General features: G+C 44.4%; 1 protein-coding gene across 1 annotated transcript in view; it reads left to right on the forward strand.

Annotated features, from left to right (window-relative positions):
• Positions 1–22587, forward strand: part of sema6bb (sema domain, transmembrane domain (TM), and cytoplasmic domain, (semaphorin) 6Bb) — a 588988-nt gene that overhangs the window by 511915 nt on the left and 54486 nt on the right. Inside the window, exons 12-13 of the mRNA XM_080212572.1 lie at positions 14788–14919; positions 20441–20590. Coding sequence (XP_080068698.1) covers positions 14788–14919; positions 20441–20590 — 282 coding nt within the window. The remainder of the gene's footprint in view (positions 1–14787; positions 14920–20440; positions 20591–22587) is intronic.

Here is a 22587-nt window from a genome sequence, read left to right on the forward strand (position 1 = left end):
AGGAGTTGGCCATTAGAGTCCTTGAGCCTGCATTCAGTGAGGTCGTGGCTGATCTGACAGTAGCGTTAACTTCACTTTCCCACCCTGTCCTAAGGGATTCCATAGAAGTCCAGAAAACATGCACCTTATTGCTACAAATGAGAGGGAACCCTAGAATTGGCTTTCAAGATGTTTAGCTTGTGGGCCGATGGGCCTGTTTGTGCTGTAGTGTTCTATGTTTCTATTTAATATACGGTGGCCTTTAGCACGCACGTTGTTGAGGCATTGGAGCTAATTTGGCCAGTATGTTGGCAGGTCATTTGAATTGCATTTCCGCTCTGTAAGCATTTTCTGTGCTGGATAAATAATGGCAGCATGATTTGGAATACACAAATCTGCAGACACCGCACGTCTTGCTGGAAGCAGGGCTTTAAAGTCTATTTGCTGTCAATTGTATGCTGACCTTCCGAGAGATGCACAGTAACTGGGGTTAGGAAGAAGGTTATGAGGAGCTGTGAGAACAATGGCTTTTGGCATCTCCTGTTCCGACATCACAGCTTCATATGTGACTTGGAGGATTCATGTAACACAGAAACAGAAATTAGGATCAACTGGTTTTTGTTCATATTTATGCTCAACAACAGTCCCCACTAACCCCCCACCTTCATCTCAGCCTATCAGCTTACTCATAGAATCCCTACAGTGTAGAAAAAGGCCATTTGGCCCATCGAGTCTGCACCAACTACAATCCCACCTAGGTCCTATCCCCATAACCCCATGAATTTATCCTAGCTAATCCACCTGACACTAAGGGGCAATATGAGTATGGCCAATCCACCTAACCCACACATCTTTGGACTGTGGAAAAAAAACTGGAGCACCCAGAGGAAACCCACACAGACACTGGGAGAACATGCAAACTCCACACAGACAGTGACCCAGGCCAGGAATTGAACCTGGATCCCTAGCACTGTGAGGGAGCAGTGCTAACCAATGTGCCACCATGACACCCTACACATCTACTCCTTTATTTCTCATGTGTGGATTTGGCTTCAGCTTTATTTGATTTGATTTGATTTATTATTGTCACCTGTTTTAGTATACAGTGAAAAGTTTCTCGCACACTATACAGACAAAGCATACTGTTCACAGAGAAGGAAACAAGAGAGTGCAGAATGTAGTGTTACCGTCATAGCTAGGGTGTAGAGAAAGATCAACTTAATGCAAGGTGAGTCCATTCAAAAGTTTGACAGCAGCAGGGAAGAAGCAGTTCTTGAGTCAGTTGGTATGTGACCTCAGACTTTTGTATCTAGGTGGAAGGGAGAATGTCCGGGGTGCATGGGGGTCCTGAATTATGCTGGCTGCTTTGCTGAGGCAGCGGGAAGTGTAGACAGAGTCAGTGGATGGAAGGATGGATTGGGCTACATTCACGACATTTTGTAGTTCCCTGTGACCTTGGGCAGAGCAAGAACCAAATCAAGCTGTGATACAACCAGAAAGAATGGTGCACCTGTAAAATAGAGTCAGAACTGACATGCCAAATTTCCTTAGTTTTCCTTAGTCTTTAACACACGTATGTTGTGATTAATTGTATACGAATCATTTAAGATTCTTGCATCTTGCTCGATTGCTTTTCTTACTTCGCTTCTCTCCAAAACTTAAAATTTTAAAACCCAAGTTCGGAATCAACAAGCAATTATTTCCAGATTTACTTTGTTTGTCCCCTTTTCATCCTGGATTGTGTCCGTCACTGTGGATGTCAATCTTTCCCCTTCCAAGAGTTCTGGATTCCTCTTTCTCAAACCCCAATGCTACATTTTTTTCTCCACCCTATTTCTCCACCCTAACCCCTCCATTGCCAGTCCCGCCACCCATCCATTGCCATCACTGTCCCCCACCCCACCCACCCCATCCCCCCTCCCCACCCCAGGCAACTGGGCCCTCCACATCCCAATCACATTGGGCGGGATTTTCCATCCCTTCCCATTGGCAGGATCTTCCAATCCTACTGAGGGCAACTCTCTCCTCTCCCCACCCCACCCCCCCTCCCCGCCCCCGCCCCCCACCATTCTGCCACAAGTTCCCTGTTGACAAAGGTGCAAACAACGGGAAATCTGGTTCCTGCCACCAGCCAAGGCTGGGCCACCTCTGCTGCCATAGAACACACTGTGTGGTGTTAGAGGGGTGACGAAGGGGTGGGGAGTTGGGGGGGGTGAGAGGGTTTGGTTGTGGGGGGGGGGGATGGGGGTGTGATGGCAGAAAATCCCGTCCATTAGGATTTGGAAACACCAGGCTACATATCAAGTGGGCTTTGTGAGCACTGAATTCAGAGGAGCTACAACTTAACTTTATTTGTGCCTTTATTTCTGACTCCTGTCAGTTTGAATTTTGTAGAGCTAGGCAGTTTGGATGGGGCTAACCTTAGAACTATTGCCCATTGATGGATAAATCCTACATCGGAACATATTCATATAATCAGCATTCAATATGTGCAAATCAATATGAATAAGGATTTAAGTGTTTTTTGTGAATATTAGAACTGCCTGAGAGTTCGTGAATCATTAGTTTGGAAAAATTCTCCCAAAATTCTCATGTACTGAGACATGCAACAGCGTACCTTTATTAGGAATGCAGACTTTTCCCTTTTTCAGAATAGAATCATGGCATTCCTACAGTGCAGAAGCAGGCTATTCTGCCCATTGAGTCTGCACTGATTCTCTCCGAGACAGCATCTTATCCAGACTCTACCCCCTTAACCCTATATATTTACGCCGTTAATCTCCCTAATCTACACATTTTAGGACACTAAGGTGCAATTTAGCCAATCAACCTAACCGTCACATCTTTGGAGAGTGGGACAAAACCCACTCAGACAGGGGGAGAATGTGCAAACTCCCCACAGTCACCCAAGGCTGCAATTGAACCCGAGTCCCTGGCGCTGTGAGGCAGCAACGCTAACCACTGTGCCACCAGGATACTGTTGGTTACGCCTCTGAGATTTTCATTTTGAAATGTATCCCCTCCTTTGGGTCCTGCAGTGAAGCAGAAATTCCCGGCATTCTTTTACCGCACTAAGTGATCAATGTTCATCTGGCAACATAGCCAGTTTTCAATTGGTAACATTGTGGAGTCAGAGGCAGTGTCATTGTGCTCCACTCCAGGTTTGAGCTCTTAATCTAATCAACTGGTGCATATCAAGAGAGCGCTACCTTATTGAAGGTGATGGTTTCCATTTGAGATATTTCGGGTGAGTATGAAAGATTTTGTGATATGGTTCAAGGCAGAGCAAGGAGTTCTCCCACTGACCCGGCCTGTGTTGTGATAGTGGTCCTGATTTTACCAGCATGGCTACCCCGAAATGGGGGCGGACGAGGCTTGCAGAACAGTATTCCCCATTGGCCTCGGACACGATCGTACGAGCCTCGGGCGGCCGTGCCAGTAAAATCAGGGCCAGTGTGTGCATGCCATTGTAATGTAAAGGTGCTCGACAGAGCAAAGGTTAATGTGGGACTGGAATGGCAGGTATGATGTATTGAGCCACATAGTAGTAGACTCAGAGAGAAAACTCTGGAAGGTGGTTGGATGGCGATGAGTAACCTGGGATCTCTAAATAATTGAAAATGAACTATAAACGGTTTGAACATATGGGTCTCATCATGAGACATTTAAGGAACCCATATTACAACAGCCTACGCTCCTCCTCCGGCCAGTTGGCCGCTATTTGTGAGAACTTGCTGGGCACAAATTGACCAGTGCTTTTGTCAATAAGGCAACAGTGAGTATGGTGGTAAATGATTGAATGTGTGGTCTCCTCCAGCAAATGTTTTCTTTCCGTCTTGTTTTCCTCCTTTCTTGCTTTATTTCCTCCTTGCTTTCTTTCCTCCTTCTGGTGAGCATCATTAGCAGGTTACTCACAGCCTGTGGCCAATTTTAGCAGCTCGGCTCCTGCTACACTAATTGAGCACAGACTGGGAGCTTCCTGCGTGAAGTGTGGAGGGGCAAGTGCTGTCCACGGACCTGTAACTCAGTCTGAGCCTTAAAGGAAGGAGAGGTGAAAATTAGAGTGGTGGAAAATAAATTATAAAATGCTAATTAGGTGCACTTTTAAAGCAAGGCAAACAGGGCAAAATATTTTGCAGTGAGGGGTTGTATCTTGTGGTAACAGTGAATTCGTGTGAGCATTAATTAAGTGTTTTTACATCCTGAACCTCCGCTTTACAATCAACACAATGACAGCATTTCAAATATCACTGCAGCTCCCAGTATTCCTACCTTATTAGCTGTTGAACAAGGTAATGGAAGTTTCAACTGATCTTTCTTTATTACAATAGTAATATGTTCAAGTACATATACCTGTCAAACTTGTTTTATTGGCAGCAAGGTGTGGAGAGAGACAAAGTCATTAAAATTAACGGATTTCAATTAGTGCGACAGTGAGAAACATATTTCGATACAGGAAAGATGTGTACCAACGGGGAAATTAATCAGCCTTGACACCAAGTTTCATTTAAGTCTCTGCATGCCCTTAACTGTCAAGGCAATTCTTTTTATACCGTGTCTGCTACATTTTTCAGCCCGGCTGTACAGAACCAGCCAGAAGTAATGAGCATTCGGCTGTAACAACTATTTTCTGCAAGGCTAAATTATGATTAGGGCAGGGACAAAGTCATTAAAATTATTAAAAAAGAAAATAACAGAGTCTCACAGCCAAACTTCCCTTTTTTTGAACCATAGGAGAGCCAGGAACTTAGTTGTTATGCCTTTAATGAGACCATCACACAGCAGGCTAAACGAGTGGGAATTTACAATTTTCAAAAAGGAAATAAGTCTTGCATTTACATAGGGCCATTCATGACAACCAGGTGTTTGGTTGCCAGGTGGCAGGGTGGCACAGTGGTTAGCACTGCTCCCTCACAGTGCCAGGGGCACAGCTCCGATTCCCGGCTTGGGTCACAGTGTGGAGTTTGCACATTCTCCCCGTGTCTGCATGGGTTTCATCTGGGTGCTCCGATTTCCTCCCATAGTCCAAAGGTGTGCAGGTTAGGTGGATTGGCCATGCTAAGTTGCTCCCCAGTGTCGGGGGACTAGCTAGGGTAAATGCGTGGGGTTATGGGGATAGGGTCTGGGTGGGATTGTGGTCGGTGCAGACTCAGTGGACCGAATGGCCACCTTCTGCACTGTAGGCACTCTATGATTCTGTAATTTAAAGGGCTTTAAGGCCAATGAATTATTTTTGATGTGTGCTTACTGTTGTGATGTAGGAAACACAGCAGTTAATTTAAACACAGCAAGCTCCCACAAACAGCAATGTGATAATGACTGGATTTTTAAAAATGTGACTTTGAGGGATAACTATCGGCAGCACAGTGGGGATAACTCCCCTCTTCTTTCCTGAAACAGTGCCACAGGATCCATCTGAGCAAGAAGGTAAGGGTTCAAGGGTTAACATCTCAGCCAAAGGAGGGTACCTCCAACAATGCAGCACTCTCTCAGCACGCCACTGGAGTGTCAACCTTGATTTTGTGCTCAAGCCCTGGATTGAAGGGGGACTTTTTTTTATTCATTCATGGGACTTGGATGTCACTGGCTGGCCAGCATTTACTGCCCATCCCTAGTTGCCTGAGGGCAGTTGAGAGTCAACCACATTGCTGTGGCTGTGGACTCACATGTAGGCCAGACCAGGTAGGGATGGCAGATTTCCTTCTCTATAGGACATTTTAAAAGGCAGTTACTTGGCTAAGATGGGTATAGAAGGATATGGGCCAAGTGTGGGTAATTGGGATTATCTTAGTGATTAAAAAAAAGGACGTCATGAACAAGTTGGGCTGAAGGGCCTGTATCCATGCTGTAAACCTCTATGACTCTAGTGAACCGGATGGGTTTTTCCAACAATCAACAATGGTTTCATGGTCATCAGTAGATCTTTAAGTCCAGATTTTTTTTAATTGAAATCAAATTCCAAGATCTGATGGGATTCGAACCCAGCTGTCCAGAACATTAGCTGAGTTTCTGAATTAATAGTCTAGCGATAATAACATGAGGCCATTGCCTCCCTAAACTGTGTGACTTAGAGGTGAGAGCGTTACACATTGAACCACAGCTGACAGCTGAGGATATATCCCCACCATTCCCAATTATATATCCTGTACATGAGAGTTCCTACTGGGATTTGATTCCAAATGGGCTGACCAGCTTCCAGTAACATGCACACAAGCTATCATTCACTGAGGATCATCTTATTTGTACCTTCCTTCTCTGTATGGAGATCCTCCTCAATGTTTCATCACATGACCTCATGCTTCTAGCCAACCTTGCTGGTCAATGAGACACTTTTTCCCAGTCACAAAACAAGCTTATATCTTTTAATGTTCCAAATTGTGGTTTAAGTTTATTTATTAGTGTCACAAATAAGCTTACATTAACACTGCAATAAAGTTACTGTGAAAATCCTCTAGTCGCCAACACTCCAACATCCGTTCGGGTACACAGAGGGCAAATTTAGCATGGCAAATGCACCTAACCAGCACATCTTTTGGCCTGTGGGAGGAAACCAGGGCACCTGGAGAAAACCCATATAGATATGGGGAGAACGTGCAGACTCCACACAGACAGTGACTGAAGCTGGGAGTCGAACCCAGGTCCATGCCGCTATGAGGCAGCAGTGCTAACCACTGTGCCACTGTGCCGTCCTTTGTCCACAAGTGTCAAGAGATTAATCTTTATGTCATTGGATGGTCCAAAAGAATCATGGGGGATTGGAATCCCTACTTGTAACAGGGATCACTGGACAGTATTTAGGGTGGAAGCCACACTAATGTTTTCCATCTGACAGTTACATCTGTGAACTTGCAGATGTCTTTTGCCCAGTAACACACGATACAGTATAGTTACCCAAAAAGGCTCGTGATTGTGATTAATGCTACACAATTAAGTTGAACAGATCCACACTCCAAAGCCATGTGCCTTAGACCACACAAAATTGCCCCTTAGTGGCAGGGGGAGTAGCAGGGTAAATACATGGGATTACGGGATAGGGTGGGATTGTTGTTGATGCAGGCTCGATGGGCTGAATGGCCTCCTCTTGCACTGTGAGGATTCTGTGATTCTATGAAAACTTATATCTTGTTCACAAAAGCTGTCATCATTGTTCCATGGAACAGGTCAACATTTTTATCATGAGGGTGCATTCTTTCATTGGTTTTCTGCGGTGTCCTGTGGCCAGGCTATGACTGATGTGATTGTATTATAAAAATGTCACATTATACCAGCAAATCATCCATGGTATTGCTCATGGTAGGTCAGTTGATAATCTATTTTATAAGAACAGGAACATTATACCATTTAACACATCATACATCATTCTGTTGCTAAAGAGGATCGCTGTGTAACCTGACCCATCCATTGTGAGCCTGCAAGGTCTTATTGCTGGGAGTAGGTATATTTTGAGGTCAATTAAAGGGTATTTTCTGTTGCTGAGCAAAAAGAAGAAATGATTGGTTCCCCTTCCCTTTTTTTTTAGTGTGACACAGAATTTACATATGTGACAAAATAAGACATCTGAATTGTGACAGGCGCATCTCAAATCTAGTTTAATATTCACTGTGTACTCATCTTTATTCAAAGTTACTTAATTAAATTATCTCTGAATTTAAATTGAAGCCTTGCAAAAAATCTTCCCCTTAATATTAAAATTACTTAATTTGCACTGCCTGCTAATTCACTATTTTTTCAAGCAAAGCATGACTTTAAATTAGCAGGAAGATACACAAGGTGTGTGTCTGTGTGTGTGTGCATTTTTGTATATGTTTGTGTGTGTCTGCGCATGTTTGTGTGAGACTATGGGGCCGATTTTACCATCACATCGTGCCTGGGCAATGCCACCCTGGTACCTGGGCAATGCCCACTGGGCAGTGTTGAGGTGGGGGCAGAGTCAGTGGGGGAAGGGGCCCACTGCCACTCTGCAGCAATCAGCGGAGAGGGAGAGTGACACATACACAATCGTTGGGGGGAGGGTTTCCGCGATCGGCTGGGCGGGGAGGGGGGGGGGCGTCAACGTTGGCTGTATCTTGGGCTGCGGGCCCCAGCGATTGCTGGGGGGGGGGTAGCGGTTGCTCTTTTAGGCAGCCTACACTAGCAAGGGCCTGACAGACACTTTTCTGTCAGACACCTGCTACTGCTAATGCGCATGTGCAGTATCAGAGGCCTGCGCATGTGCACTACTTCCCTCTGCTGGCTTTCAGACACGTAAAGCCCCACCCACAGTCTTCTCCAGCGAGCAACAGGCTCAGTGATATTTTTACAGGCAGAGTGCATGGGGGGGGGGGTTGCTGAAAAACACGCCCAAAAGACATCTGAAACTCTCCCAATTTCAAGTCATGCCCAGCACAAGTCACGCCAGTGTGTTTTTTGTGTATGTTGTGCGTGTGTGTTTTGTTTGTGTGAGGCTCTGAACATTGTTTGTGTGAGTGTTATTGTATATGTGTGAGTGTTTGCATGTGTGTAGCTCAATTTGCATAGTTTTTACAGCTGATTTTCACTGGAGTCAATTTAAAAATGGAATTCTCCGGCCCAACCTGCCACTGGGATCATCCAAATCCGCTGAAAGTCAATGGACAGTTGGCTGGGCTGCTGAATCTCCCGCGGTGGGTCCTACCACGACGGGGCTGGAAAATACCAGCATTGCCTCTGTTATGGAGACTGCCTTTTGTTGTTGTCACACAAAACATTCACACGATCACAAGAATGCCCCTGATGATGGAAGCCTTTCAGCCCATTTAATCGCATCCTTTTATAGGTGAACATCCATTTACTGAATTAGGCAACACAAGACATTCTGATGATTCACAACTGTTTTATTTTGAAATTATGGGTGGAATTTTCCAGTTGTTCCCATTCCAAAACCAGAAATTCCCACCAGGGGTTGACCGACCGTCGAATGGTCCATCAAACTGTCCATCCCGCCCCGGACAGTTCCCACAGTGGGCACAGCCAGAACATTTACCACTATATCACAGCACAAATACTCGTTCCCACTCTTCCCTTCTGGATCCTCTGCGGATGTCTGTGACGGGGGACCGTGCACAACAACGGGGAGGAGTTCTGCCAAGGTGGATGGTCATGGAAGGGGGAGGGGGTGCGATCATGCAAGGATGTAAGGTGGGGGGACGTGCAGGGGTGGGTTGCAGAGGGGATCGTGAAGGGGTGGCTTGGGGGGGGCGCATGAAGTGGGTCCGCCAGGGGACTCATCGGGAGGGACTTGATTTCCCGATGCCAACATCCTGTATTGGTGTGGGGTGGCTGCGGTGGGGGTAGCAGTAGCAATGCCACCAGTGATGGGGTCTGATGTCCATGGGGGGTACTGGGAGGAGGTCTCCTGATTCACTGTCAGATTGAGGTGGCCTGCACAATAATGCTTAACACTCTAGAACCAGTTTCACCAGCTTACTCAACCCCCCACCCCCCATCCCCAACCCCAAAGCTCCCAGCTGTCCTAGACATTGACAGAGTGCTGGAAGATTGCAGTGACGAGCTCGCCCAAAAGGCCAGAATGGAACACTTAGACACTTCTTTGGGATAGCTGCCCCTACATATCTGAAAGTGCCTGATGTTACAGGCAGGTTTATGCACTGTTGCCTGGGGTACTGTCGAAAGGAATGGCAATATGATAGCTATGGTTGGCACAGTGATTAGCACTGCTGCCTCACAGCACCATGGGCTCAGGTTCGATCCCCAGCTTGGGTCACTGTCTGTGTGGAGCCTGCACATTCTCCCTATGTCTGCATGGGTTTCCTCCAGGTGCTCCGTTTTCCTCCCACAGTCCGAAAGATGTGCTGTGTTGACCATGCTAAATTCTCCCTCAGTGTACCCAAACAGGCGCCGGAGTGTGGCGACCAGGGGATTTTCATAGTAACTTCATTGCAGTGTTAATGTATGCCTATTGTGACACTAATAAATAAGCTCTAAGCTTAACTTTAGTGGTTAAGGCTGTGAACACTGGGTCAATTGAAATTTTCAAAATGGAAATGGGCAGACATTATTAGGCAGAGCTAACTGGGGATATGAATCAAAGACCTTAAGCTACAGCTCAGCCAAGATCTAAATAAATGACATACTTAGAACGTCTCAGTAGCCTTTCCTCTTCCTGCGTCCCTATGTTGAGCACCCCAGAGGTAATAACCTCCCATCCCACATGGCAAGTTCTGAAGTTGATTTCAACAAAGTAATTTATTTTTGTCACGGCTCCAGAAAGAAATTAATTATTGGTAATACCCAACCACTCCACTAATGTCCTTTCGGAGAGCAGAACAGCAACCCCACAAGTGACTTCAGTCAGACACACAGTAATTGATTGTCACTTGGTAGTACCGTACTTGAATATTGCCGAAAAGAGAGACGTCGCTGAAACTTTTCCTGTTAAAATCATACAGTGCAGAAGAGGCCCTTCGGCCCATCGAGTCTACACTGACACATTGGAAACATCTGAACTCCCACCATCTACCAGCACTTAGCCCATAGCCCTGAATGTTATGATGTGCCAAGTGCTCATCCAGATACTTTTTAAAGGATGTGAGGCAACCTGCATCTACCCTCCTTCCAGGCAGCGCATTCCAGATCGTCACCACCTTCTGGCTAAAAAATGTTTTCCCTCACAGCCCCCCAAACCTCCTACCCCTCGCCTTGAACCAATGTCCCTTTGTGACTGACCCTTCGACTAAGGGGAACAGCTGCTTCTTTTCCACTCTGTCCATGTCCCTCATAATTTTGTACATCTTGATCAGGTTGCCCCTCAAGTCTTCACTGCTCCAATGAAAACAACCCAAGCGTACCCAACCTCTCTGTCTCAAATGGTCCATTCCAGGCAGCATCCTGATGAATCTCCTCTGCATCCCCTCCAGTGCAATCACATCTTTCTTATAATGTGGTGACCAGAATCTTGCACTCAACAGGACAAATGCAAGAGCACCAAATTTCAAATGATCACAACAATTTGAGAAAAGAGTGCTGATCAGTTGGCAACTTGACTCTGATTAGCTGCAATATTGCCATGAAGAAAGCAATGGGAATGATAGATTCCCCAAACTCCTGGGCAATTCATGGTGAGAATATTCCTCTTGGTTGCAGAAAATGAAATCACAGTTTAATAACTTCAAAGGATACAGGTTGTAGCTTCAAGTTGTAAAGGGTTCATCACATAAGAACTAGGAGCAGGAGTAGGCCCCTCGAGCCTGCTCCACTATTCAATAAGATCATGCCTGGTCTTTTCGTGGACTCAGCTCCACTTAACCCCCTCCTCGCTGCCCTCATTATAACCCTTAATTCCTTTACTGTTCAAAAATTTATCTATCCTTGACTTAAAAACATTCAATGAGGTAGCCTCAACTGCTTCACTGGACAGGGAATTCCATTTGAATGAAGAAGTTCCTCCTCAACTCAATCCTAAATCTGCTCCCCCTTATTCTGAGGGTATTTATTATTTATTTATTTTATTACCAACGATAAATAGATATACACAAACAAGGCTGTGACAGAACTGAACTCATGACCACTCTCCACTCCTCCCTGGCTCCAACTGAGGCTCCTCCCCAAACCAGGACGGGTACCCTTGCCCCCGATGGGCTCGGCTTCCTCCGTTGCCTCTCCATAGGGTCCAACCTGATCACATGACACTCAGGGATTGCCCCCTTAAAGGGGCCATGTCATCATACACACCATGCAAGCTTGACAGAGATATTGAATGCACCAAAGCTATCCTGCAGAACAACCACTGTTCTAATCTGATCACTAAGATGCAAGCAAAATACCGTGGATGCTGGAATCCGAAACAAAAACAGAAAATGCTGGAAAATCTCAGCAGGTCCAGCAGCATCTGTGGAGAGAGAATAGAGCCAATGTTTTGAGTCAGGCTGACCCTTTGTCAGACTCTCCATTGGCACTATTCTGTCTCCTCAGTGGTTCTCAGACCTGCTGAGATTTTCCAGCATTCTCTGATCTGAATTACAACAAGATAATGAACTCAATATACCCTTAGCCCCCGTCCCCTCCTCCGTCCCAGCAGGCTTCACGGAAAGCTAACTTGGTTTTTTTTGCACACTGGTGCAATTGCAGCATTTGCACGTCCGTGGAAAGCCAAATAAAAGTATGTTAACATCTTTAATCTTTTTTTCACAATCAACCCACAGGAACATGATAAAAATTCCTCTCTTGTTGGCTGTTGAGACCCCCAAGTGAATGCGTTTCTGGCAGATCTACACTAGTTAGCTGTTGGCTTGAGTCCACAGCGCAAGCTGTGATTTCGTTATAACTGCTCTAGAGAGAGTCAGGTTGTTTCGTTGATGTGCCAAGGGTTTCCCATCTTCATAAGTCGGGCTTCTCTCTCTCGATGTAACACAACACACAACCTGCTCCCAACAGCACTGTTTACATAATGAGGCTTAATTTGGATTTCGTCTGAACTAAATATTTAATATCCAAGCTAAATAAGTGCTTTTGAATGTCCAGTCACCCCTCCCCTCTCCCCCCCCCCAGACATTGGTTCCTCAACGCATCCATACAGAAATTTGAGTTCATAACAAATTTCAAATTTACACCACTTTTCAGGGTGTCAAATAAATTGTTCCATTCGAAAACAAATTAAATTTACTGGGATGATGACACACTGTTGGTATCAGGAAGATGTTCGATTGAATTTCAGGGAAATAATTCCAAACAGATCAAAGTAAGTAGGTTTTATTCAGCCTTTCGAACAGTTTCTAACTTACATTCCCACCTGTACAATTTCATGTTAGCTGTAAGGAGGACACAAACAGACTGTAGAGGAATATAGACAGGTTGTATGAGTTACAGGGTGGCACAGTGATTAGCACTGCTGCCTCACAGCGCCAGGAACCCAGGTTTGATTCCTGGCTTGGGTCGCTGTCTGTGTGGAGTTTGCACATTCTCCCCGTGTCTGCCTGGGTTTCCTCCCATAGTCCAAAGATGCGCAGGTTAGGTGGATTGGCCATGCTAAATTACCCCTTAGTATCTGGGGGACCAGCTGAGTAAATACATGTGGTTACAGGGATCGGGTGGGATTGTGGTTGGCGCAGACTCGATGGGCCAAATGGCCGCCTTCTGCACTGGAGGATTCTATGATCCTATGAGTGGGCAACTAGATGGCAGATTTTGTCTAATGTGAGAATGTGTGAAATTATTCATCAGGGTAGTGAGAATAAAAAAGAATATTTTTTGAAAAGGCGTGAAACCTTTACAAAGACTTGGAGTACACTTTGTACAAGGAACACAGAAAATTAGCACTCAAATATTGCAAGCAATTAGAATCTAAATGACATGTTGGCCTTTATTGCAAGGCGATTATAAGAACAAAGAAACAAAAACAGAAAATGGTGAAAAATTGCAGTAGGTCTGATGGCAACTGTGGAGAGAGAATAGAGCCAACATTTCAAGCCTGGATGACCCTTTGTCAGGGGTCTGAATAAGAGTCATCTAGACTCAAAACATTGGCATTCTGACAAAGAGTCATCTAGACTCAAAGCCGTTGGCTCTAATCTCTCTCCACAGATGCTGTCAGACCTGTTGAGATTTTCCAACATTGTCTGTTTTTGTTTCAGATTCCAGCATCCGTAGTATTTTGCATTTACACAAGAATAAGGAAGCCTTGCTACAATTGTACAGAGCTTTGATACGGTACCCCTATGGTACTTTGTGCAATTTTAGCCTCCATATCTAAGAAAAGCTATGCTTGTGTTGGAGGTCATGCTGCAAAGGTTCACCCAATAGATTCCTGGGATAAAAGGGGTCACGGGAGACTGAGTAAATTAAACATATAAACACTCTGGAGCATGGATAAAGTGAGAGGTGATCTCACTGAAGGGACTTAACGTGAGAGAGGAATCTAGGTCACAGTCTCAGGATAAGGAGAAAATCATTTAGGAACGAGACAAGGAGAAATTTCAAATCTTTAGGATTTTTTCCACAGGAGGTTTGTTAAAGCTCCATTGCTGAGTATATTCAAGGTTAAGATAGATAGGATTTTCATTGCTCAGAGAATAAAGTGACTTGGGGTGCAGGTGAGAGAGTAGAGGTGAGACACAATCATATTGAATGGCAGAGCAGCTTCAAGGGACCACGTCGTCTACTCTTGCTCCTACTTCTTGTCTTCTTAAGCTATCAGGTCACTGGCCCATTTGGTTCATGTTGGTGTTTATTCTCCATGAGTTTCCTCCCACCTATCTTCATTTAACCCTATTAGCATAATGTTCAATTCCTGTCTCCCTCGTGTGTTTAATCAGTTCCTTGTGAGGAATCATAGAATCCCTACAGTGCAAAAGCAGGCCATTTGACCCATGGAGACTGCAACTACAACAATCCCACCCAGGTTCTATCCCTGTAACCCCATGTAGTTACACTGCTAATCCCTTTGACATTCAGGGTCAATTTAGCACGGCCAATCCACATAACCCGCATACTTTTGGAGTGTGGGAGGAATCCAGAGCACCCAGAGGAAACCCACGCAGACACGGGGAGAATGTGCAAACTCCACACAGACAGTGACCTGAGGCCGGGAATTGAACCTGGGTCCTTGGTGCTGTGAGGCAGCAGTGCTAACCGCTGTGTCATCAAGAGGGTGCAAGATTTAAACAAAAACTTTTATCATTCTTAGTCAGCCAACCTCAGTCTCCAAAAGGTCAAGGAAAGGGCCAGAGTTTTTTTTGGATGAGTTCTCCGTATTTAGCTTCTGAATACACAATTGAAGAAGGTTTTTAAGCAGGAATACTGACTCTGCATTTTCCTTTTATTTGTTCAATGAAGCATTCCTGGATCTGCCATCTGTGCCTTCGACATGGAGCAGATTTCCAGCATTTTTGACGGACGTTTCAAGGAGCAGAAATCCCCAGAGTCGATATGGACACCGGTTCCTGAGGAGTTGGTTCCAAAGCCAAGGTAAGAGAATCCTTCAAGGCCAAGAACACACAACACATTACAAAATGAAATAAATCTGCCTGAAGGTGAGGTGAAAGTAATATGAATGAAATGCTCTCTATATATCGTAGGCATTGAGCTGTCAAAATAGTTATCAACACAATTAGACTGATACAACTGAGTGACTTATTCAGCAATTATAGAGGGCAGTTAAGAGTCAACCACATTGCTGTGGCTCTGGAGTCACATGTAGGTCAGACCCAAGTAAGGACGTCAGATTTCCTTCCCTAAAGGACATTGCTGAACCAGATGAGTTTTTAATCCACAGTGATCTCATGGTCACCATTACTGAGATTAGCTTTTAATTGGTGGGGCGGGGGGGGGGGGGGGGGGGGGGGCGCGATGGTCTAGAGGTATTATCGTTACACGATTAATCTAGAAACTCAGCTAATATCCTGGAGACCTGAGTTCAAATCTGCCGCAGCAGAGGATAGAATTTGAATTTAATTTTTTAAGAATATCTGGATTTAAGAATCGACTGATGACTATGAAAACATTGTTGATTGTCAGAAAAACCCATCTGGGTCTGTAATGTCTTTAAGGGAAGGAAATTTGCCACCCTTATCTGATCTGGCCTACATGTGACTCCAGAGCCACAGCAATGTGCTTGATTCTCAACTGCCCTCTGAGCAAGGGCAACTAGAGATGGGCAATAAATGCTGGCCAGCCAGCGACACCTATGTCCCCTGAATGAATAAAAAAATACAGATTTGTAAACTTAATTTAAATCCCACTAATTGCTGTGGTGGGATTTGAACTCACGTCTCCAGGGCATTCACTTGGATCCCTGGATTACTCATCCAGTGACTTTGCCATTATGCCATCATCTTTCTCCCAACGCTCCACATGCAGCAAGATCTTGGCAACATTCAGGCTTAGGCTGATAAGTGGCAAGTAATACAAGTGCCAGTCATTAACCATCTCAACAAAACAGAATCTCTCCTTGACATTCAATGGCATTACTCAACATCCTGGGGGTCACTGTTGATGGGAAACTGAGTTGGGCTAGCTACATAATATTGCAGCCACAAGAACAGGTCAGAGGCTGGGAATCCTGTGCCGAGTATTTACCTTGTAACATCCCAAAGCCTGTCCACCATCTATAAAGGTACAAGTCAGGCATGGCGTAGAATACTCTCCACTTGCCTGCATGAGTGCAGTTCAACAACACACAAGAAGTTCAGCACTATTTAGAACAAAGCATTGTGGGTGTATCTACACCGTACAGATTCCAGTTAAGAAGGCAGCTCATCACCCCCTTCTCAAGGGCAGTTAACTTTTGGCAATAAGTGCTGGCCTTGCCAGCAACACTCACTTCCTGTGAATGAATAAAACAGATAATAACTTGTTTGATCCTGCCCCAGCAATGCAACTTTGCAGGAACCTCAGAGAGCACTGCCCATTGCATCAGTGTAGCATTTCTATACTTTAGACAATCTGCTGGCTTTGATTAGTGAGATTGGCAACTTAAACCTGATTTAGGGCCCAGCATAAGTGTGCAGATAATAGGCCCACATGAAACAATCTCTCCCATGCCTTCTCCATTGTGAGATGGGATTTCAGCCCCCTCCCCCTACTTCCATGATGCTGGATATGTTTTGTTAGGAGACAGGGTTCATGGCACCTCACAGTAGTTGTTAACTGTGGAAGAAGCCTAGCCTCGAGTCAGGAATATATTGAAAAGGAATTGTCAATCTGTTGACTTCACATGACATGAATTAATGACGTATAACAAATTCAATATGTTTTTAATTCAGTGATTAATGAAAGGGCTTTTTTTAAAAAAGATAAATAATTATTAAATTGATGAATAGTGTGAAAGTGTTCAAATGCATTAGAGTACTTAGTCTGTGGATAAAGTGTTCTTCCACATTCAACTGTGCTGAGATTAGATTTCATGGTGTTAATTCCCCCCGTGATTTAAATCTTTTCTTTGATTGACAGTCCTTTCATCAGCTCAGTCTTTGAATCAGTGGAGCTATCTGCTCCATGGCTTTTAGAGGCTTCATAAAATTCAGCTCTAGAAGCTTTGTTGATACTGCTTTAGAATCCCATTATGAATGTTTGCATGGATTCCAAGCACCACTCATTGTTTAGCTCAGCAGAGTTTATTTATATAGTTGGCAAGGAGACAAAGAGTTTTGTTTTGATTCACAGTTTTGTGAACATTTAGTAGGATTAGTTTGTTAAAGAGCTTTTGAATTGTTGTTTGTTTATTTTGATAGTTTTATGAGCACTTAAGAGGATTACCTTTCGAATGTAATTTCAATGATTGTGTTTGATTGACAGTTTTATGAGCATCTAAGAGGATTAAATTTTTTAAAGATGTTTTTGACTGGCTTTTTTTTTATTTTGACAGTTTTGTAAGCATCTCAAAGAATTCCCATTGTTATTATAGGGCTCATGAGTTCTGTCCATAGTGGATATTCAGTGAGTGGGAATGAGAAAATGGAGAGGACGTGGGGAGTATGGAAAAGGCATGGGGGACATGAGGAGCTATGAAGGGTGAGTGAGTGGAGGAGTGAAAGGAAGTGAGAAATAAGGACTAGAACAATTAGCACTCATTTACAGAACTGGCCCAATGGCCCAGTGAATAGAGGTGGCCTTGTAACCACCTCAGCCTCCTACCATCTCCATACCCACCTCCAGTCAAATTCCAGACCACCATGAGAATATTGTGGGTGGCAGCTGCCAGGCAAGGAGGCTGGATCACAACTTTGAGAATTACCTGACACCCAATCCCCACCTAAGGATAAACCTAAGGGTAGACTAAGATATCAATTTGGGGTAATGAGTGGAGAAGAAAAGTACCATGGTCCCAGATTTTGTGGCAGGCGTTTGGAGAAAATGAAGAGTTGTTGGTGAGATGAGGTGATGTTGGGAGAGAACTTCCTAGAGGGATCAAGGGATATGGGGGAAAGGGGGAACAAGGATATTGAATTTGATGATCAGCGATGATCATAATGAATGACGGAGCAGGTTCAAAGGGCTGAATGGTCAGTTTCTAGTTTCTATGTTTCTAACTCCAAAAGGCAGGGAGTATTGTACCTGAAAGAACAGGCAAAAGAGGGAGTAATGCTACATTTTTCTTCATAAAGGCGAAAACTGACATAGTTGTGCATCGAAGGCATTACGTATGCCATGGGTTAACAGCATAATGAGTGAAAATGCCACAGTGCAATTGTGATAAAATGTCTTTTCATGTGTAGATTTCACTGGCAGATGGCAAAAAGCGATGTTGGCACGACCAGAAGATGAAATAAATTGGAGGAAATTAGTTCTGCCAATTAGAATAGAGGAAATTTGGCAGTGAGGGAGTGAGATAATATGTTTTTTTCTGTATGTGTTAGGTAGTGGAACAGTTTGGCAGTTTAGACGCCCAGGTTGGGATTTCCCACTCACCTCCTGCCGGTTTTCAGATGACTGTTGGGTGGACAAGAACTGGTAATTTCTTGGAATTTTCCTCAACTTAATGCTCAAACACCCCATCCTCCCATTGGTGCCCTCCGACTCCTGAACTCCATCCATTAACGAAACTGACAGGGGAAAGCAAATGAATTGCAAACTAGAGAAATATGCCCTCCAATGTACTTCTCAGGCTGGCACAGATTCGATGGGCTGCAGGGCCTTGTTCTGTGCTATAAGGGTGGTGAAGAAGGCGTTTAGCTCACTGGCTCATCAGTCAGAGCACTGAGTACGGGAGTTGGGTTATTACGTTACGGTTGTATAAGTCGTTGCTAAGGGAGCATTGTGTACAGTTTTGGTCACCCTGTTATAGGGAAGACATTGATAGACTGTAAAGAGTGCAAAGAAGATTTGCGAGGTTGCTGCCAGAACTAGTGGGCCTGATTGTAGAGAGAGGTTGACCAGGCTAGGGCTTAATTCTTCAAAGAATATGGATGGAGTTCAGGGGTCAGAGGGCACCAATGAGGGGGCGGGGAAAGTTCCAAGAAATTACCAATTCTTGTCCACCCAACATCCATCTGAAAACCGGCAGAAGGTGAGTGGGAAATCCCAACCTGGGTGTCTAAACTACCAAACTGTTCCACTACCTAACACGTATATAAAAACAAGAGGTGACCTTATTGAGGTATCTGAAATCATGAGGGGCATAGATAGGATGAACGCACATAATCTTTTTTCTCAGGGAAGGCGAATTTTCAACTAGAGGGCATGGGTTTAAGGTGAGAGGGGTAAGATTTAAAAGGGTCAACTTTTTCATTCAGAGGGTGGTGTGTATATGGAATGAGCTGCCAGAGAAAGTGGTTAAACAGATGCAGTAGCAATGTTTAAAAAACATTTGGATAAGTACGTGGCTGGGAAAGGATTAGAGGAATATGGACCAAACATGGACTATTGGGAATAGCTGGGAGGGCACCATGATCGGCATGGACCTGTTGGGCCGACAATGATTCTTATCTTCAGGATGTTGTTTATTCCAGATATTCTGTGTTCCAATGAAGGCAGCAATGGTGAACATGAATGGGTGGTTAGAACATTGTGATGTGTTTGTGAGCAAGCTGTATCTTTTTGTCAACAAATTCATCAGTTTTCTTAGAACAAGATGCCATAGAGCCATAGAAAATTACAGCTCAGAAACAGGCCTTTTGGCCCCTGTTGTCTGTCCCAAACCACTTTTTGCCTAGTCGCACTGACCTGCACTTGAACCATATCCCCCCACCCCTCTCATCCATGAACCCGTCCAAGTTTTTCTTAAATGTTAAAAGTGACCCCGCATATACCACTCCATCCGGCAGCTCATTCCACACTCTCACCACTCTCTGCGTGACAAATCCCCCCCTAATATTCCCTTTAAACTTTTCTCCTTTCACCCTTAACCCATGCCCTCTGGTTTTTTTTCTCCTCTAGCCTCAGTGGAAAAAGCCTGCTTGCATTCATTCTATCTATACCCATCAAACTCTTATACACCTCTATCAAATCTCCCCTCATTCTTCCACGCTCCAGGGAATAAAGTCCTAACCTATTCAATCTCTCTCTGTAACTCAGCTTCTCAAGTCCCGGCAACATCCTTGTGAACCTTCTCTGCACTCTTTCAACCTTATTTACATCCTTCCTGTAACTAGGTGACCAAAACTGTACACAATACTCTAAATTCAGCCTCACCAATGCCTTATACAACCTTACCATAACACTCCAACTTTTATACTCGATACTCCAATTTATAAAGGCCAATGTTCCAAAAGCACTCTTTACGACCCTATCCACCTGTGACACCACTTTTAAGGGATTCTGTATTCCCAGATCCCTCTGTTCAACTGCACTCTTCAGAGTCCTACCATTTACCCTGTAATTTAATTGTGGCATGGGTTAATTAAATGTTATTTTGCTGATAAAAGGGCAACACATAGTGTGAGTGGACCAATAACACATCTTATTTGGTCCAATAGACTGAATTTGCCTAAAGCATCATGAGCAACATACTACCCACTTTTCACTGAGCTCTTGTTTCTCACACATACAGACCTGGCTGCTGCGCAGGACCCGGAACAAAATACAACTCCTCCAACGGGTTTCCAGATGAGATGTTGAATTTCGTGAAGACCCACCCACTGATGGACGATACTGTTCCCTCACTCAGCCACGGACCCTGGATTATAAAGACAACCATCAGGTGATACTGAAAGACACAGGCAGCAGAAATGTATTTTAGTCATGCTTCTGTGCGGAATGTGTTTACTAGAACCTTCCATTTTGTTGGAGCTGTTCTGCCTGAATTTAACAGTGCTGTATTATTACTGCAGCAACCATTGTGACCGGCAGGTGATCCTAATGACACGATTTTAAAAAATGATAGTGAAATTCAGTCCTAGAATGGGCTTGCTGACACACAGCAGCACGTTTCAGGATGATTTGAGGCTCAAATGAGAGGCAGCACAGGTTCTTGGATAGGGCTCTGGAGGGTCTTGGTGGAGGAGGGATAAAGGAGAAGGAATGTCGAGGGGAAGGAGTCCAACTGACACTCCCGGCATTCCCTCATCCAGCAGCTGGTTCTGCTCTGCCTGGTCTCATCCTCTCCCACCATTCCTTCCACCAGATGCCTACCAGATTACCTCAACATCTCTTTCCTCATCTCCATAGGGATAATTGTTCAAGCCTCACGGTTGCTGTAGAGTAAAGAAGTCACAAGTTCTGTTTCTTCATAAAATACCTTTATTTCTTTGATCCAACTCCACACATAACAACAGATATTGCCACTTGTGGTCCCCTTATATATCAGTGAGTTCAATTGAATAATTGACGTCAACTTAGGACTCAATTGGAAGGTCTGTTAACCCATTCCCCATCCCTAACAATAATGACTAGTTCCTTTGTACAAGATACCATAATAGGCAATCATTTCATCTCTTTCTACCCAATATTATCTTATCACAATGGGTGTCTCCTTGATGGTTTCTGGCCATCCTTTCCATCATTATATCCTGCAGCACTCGGAAAGTTGCATCTTGCTGTGTAGTTTGTTTCATCTGAGTAAGACATCTGAAGTCAGATTTAATGTCTTTGCTGGGTTGATGATTTCCAGAGCATTCCGAGCTGTTGCTTCTTGTTAAATCTGGAAGAATTCACAGTCTGTACAAGCATCAGCAGTTTCTTCAAAGGGAATGTGGCTCTCGACAACGATTCCCACCTACTTCCCTTACTTGTTCTCCACATCCCAGTGATGTCTCAGCAAACAAAGGAACATCCTTTGGAGCAGACAGAAGCGGTTAGGGAAGCTGCTTTGAAGTGGCCTGTGGTCAGAATCTACCATCACGTAATCTGTCCCAAACAGGTCCCGAGTAAAGTGCTCACAAGCAAAGACACTCTTCTCAATCTGTGTATAGAGGTATTGGGCAGGATTTCCTGGCTCTCCTGCCAGCAATGTTGTGTTGCGGCTTTCTGGCACCATCAGGAGAATAGAGGCTTTGTTAGGAACGAAAGGTATTTATTGATAAGAGAAACTTGGTACAGGAGGTTTGCAGCTCCAGGCAGCCCTGGAACAGAGCTCCAGTCTTTACCTGCTTACTACATGGCTGCTCAATGATTCTGCCTTGGAGAAGACTCCACCCTTTGGGGTGATCACTCACTCTCAATTTTCATTGCTTCCCCAAGTCAGGTGACTGACTTCTGCTGTACTGTCTTAAAGAAACAGACACCACATACAGGGCGTCCCTTTAATGTTCTTAAACAATCTGTAAAGTTGATTTACTCAACCCACTTTCTAAAGAAGCATTGTAAGTTAGATATTTGTAAATCAATGTTCAATGAAGGGTTTGTGAGGCTTGCATTTTACATAACACTTCTTCTAGAAACCTTCTATGCACAGTTCCAAATATAGTCTTCCATGGGATTCTTCCATACAGGTTTGCTGCTTTCCAAGTTCCATCCTAAACTGTGTGGTCACCATGGTTGATAAACTTTACTCTCCAGATAGTGCCACTCTCTAACCTTTGTGGATCCTTTTCTCTGTCAAGCACCTCACTCTACACAGCAGGCAGGTACCATCATCTCAAAACAATACAGTCTTACATCTTGACAGTTCTTGTACAATCTTGTTTTGCAACCTGTGAAGGAAATGGCCATGGTACTCTATGACTGGTACTTAGGTCATGTGATAAAGTTTCTTCTCTT

Source organism: Carcharhinus amblyrhynchos, chromosome 26 (assembly GCF_965287045.1).
Source record: "Carcharhinus amblyrhynchos chromosome 26, sCarAmb.v2.hapA, whole genome shotgun sequence".
NCBI lineage: Eukaryota > Metazoa > Chordata > Chondrichthyes > Carcharhiniformes > Carcharhinidae > Carcharhinus > Carcharhinus amblyrhynchos.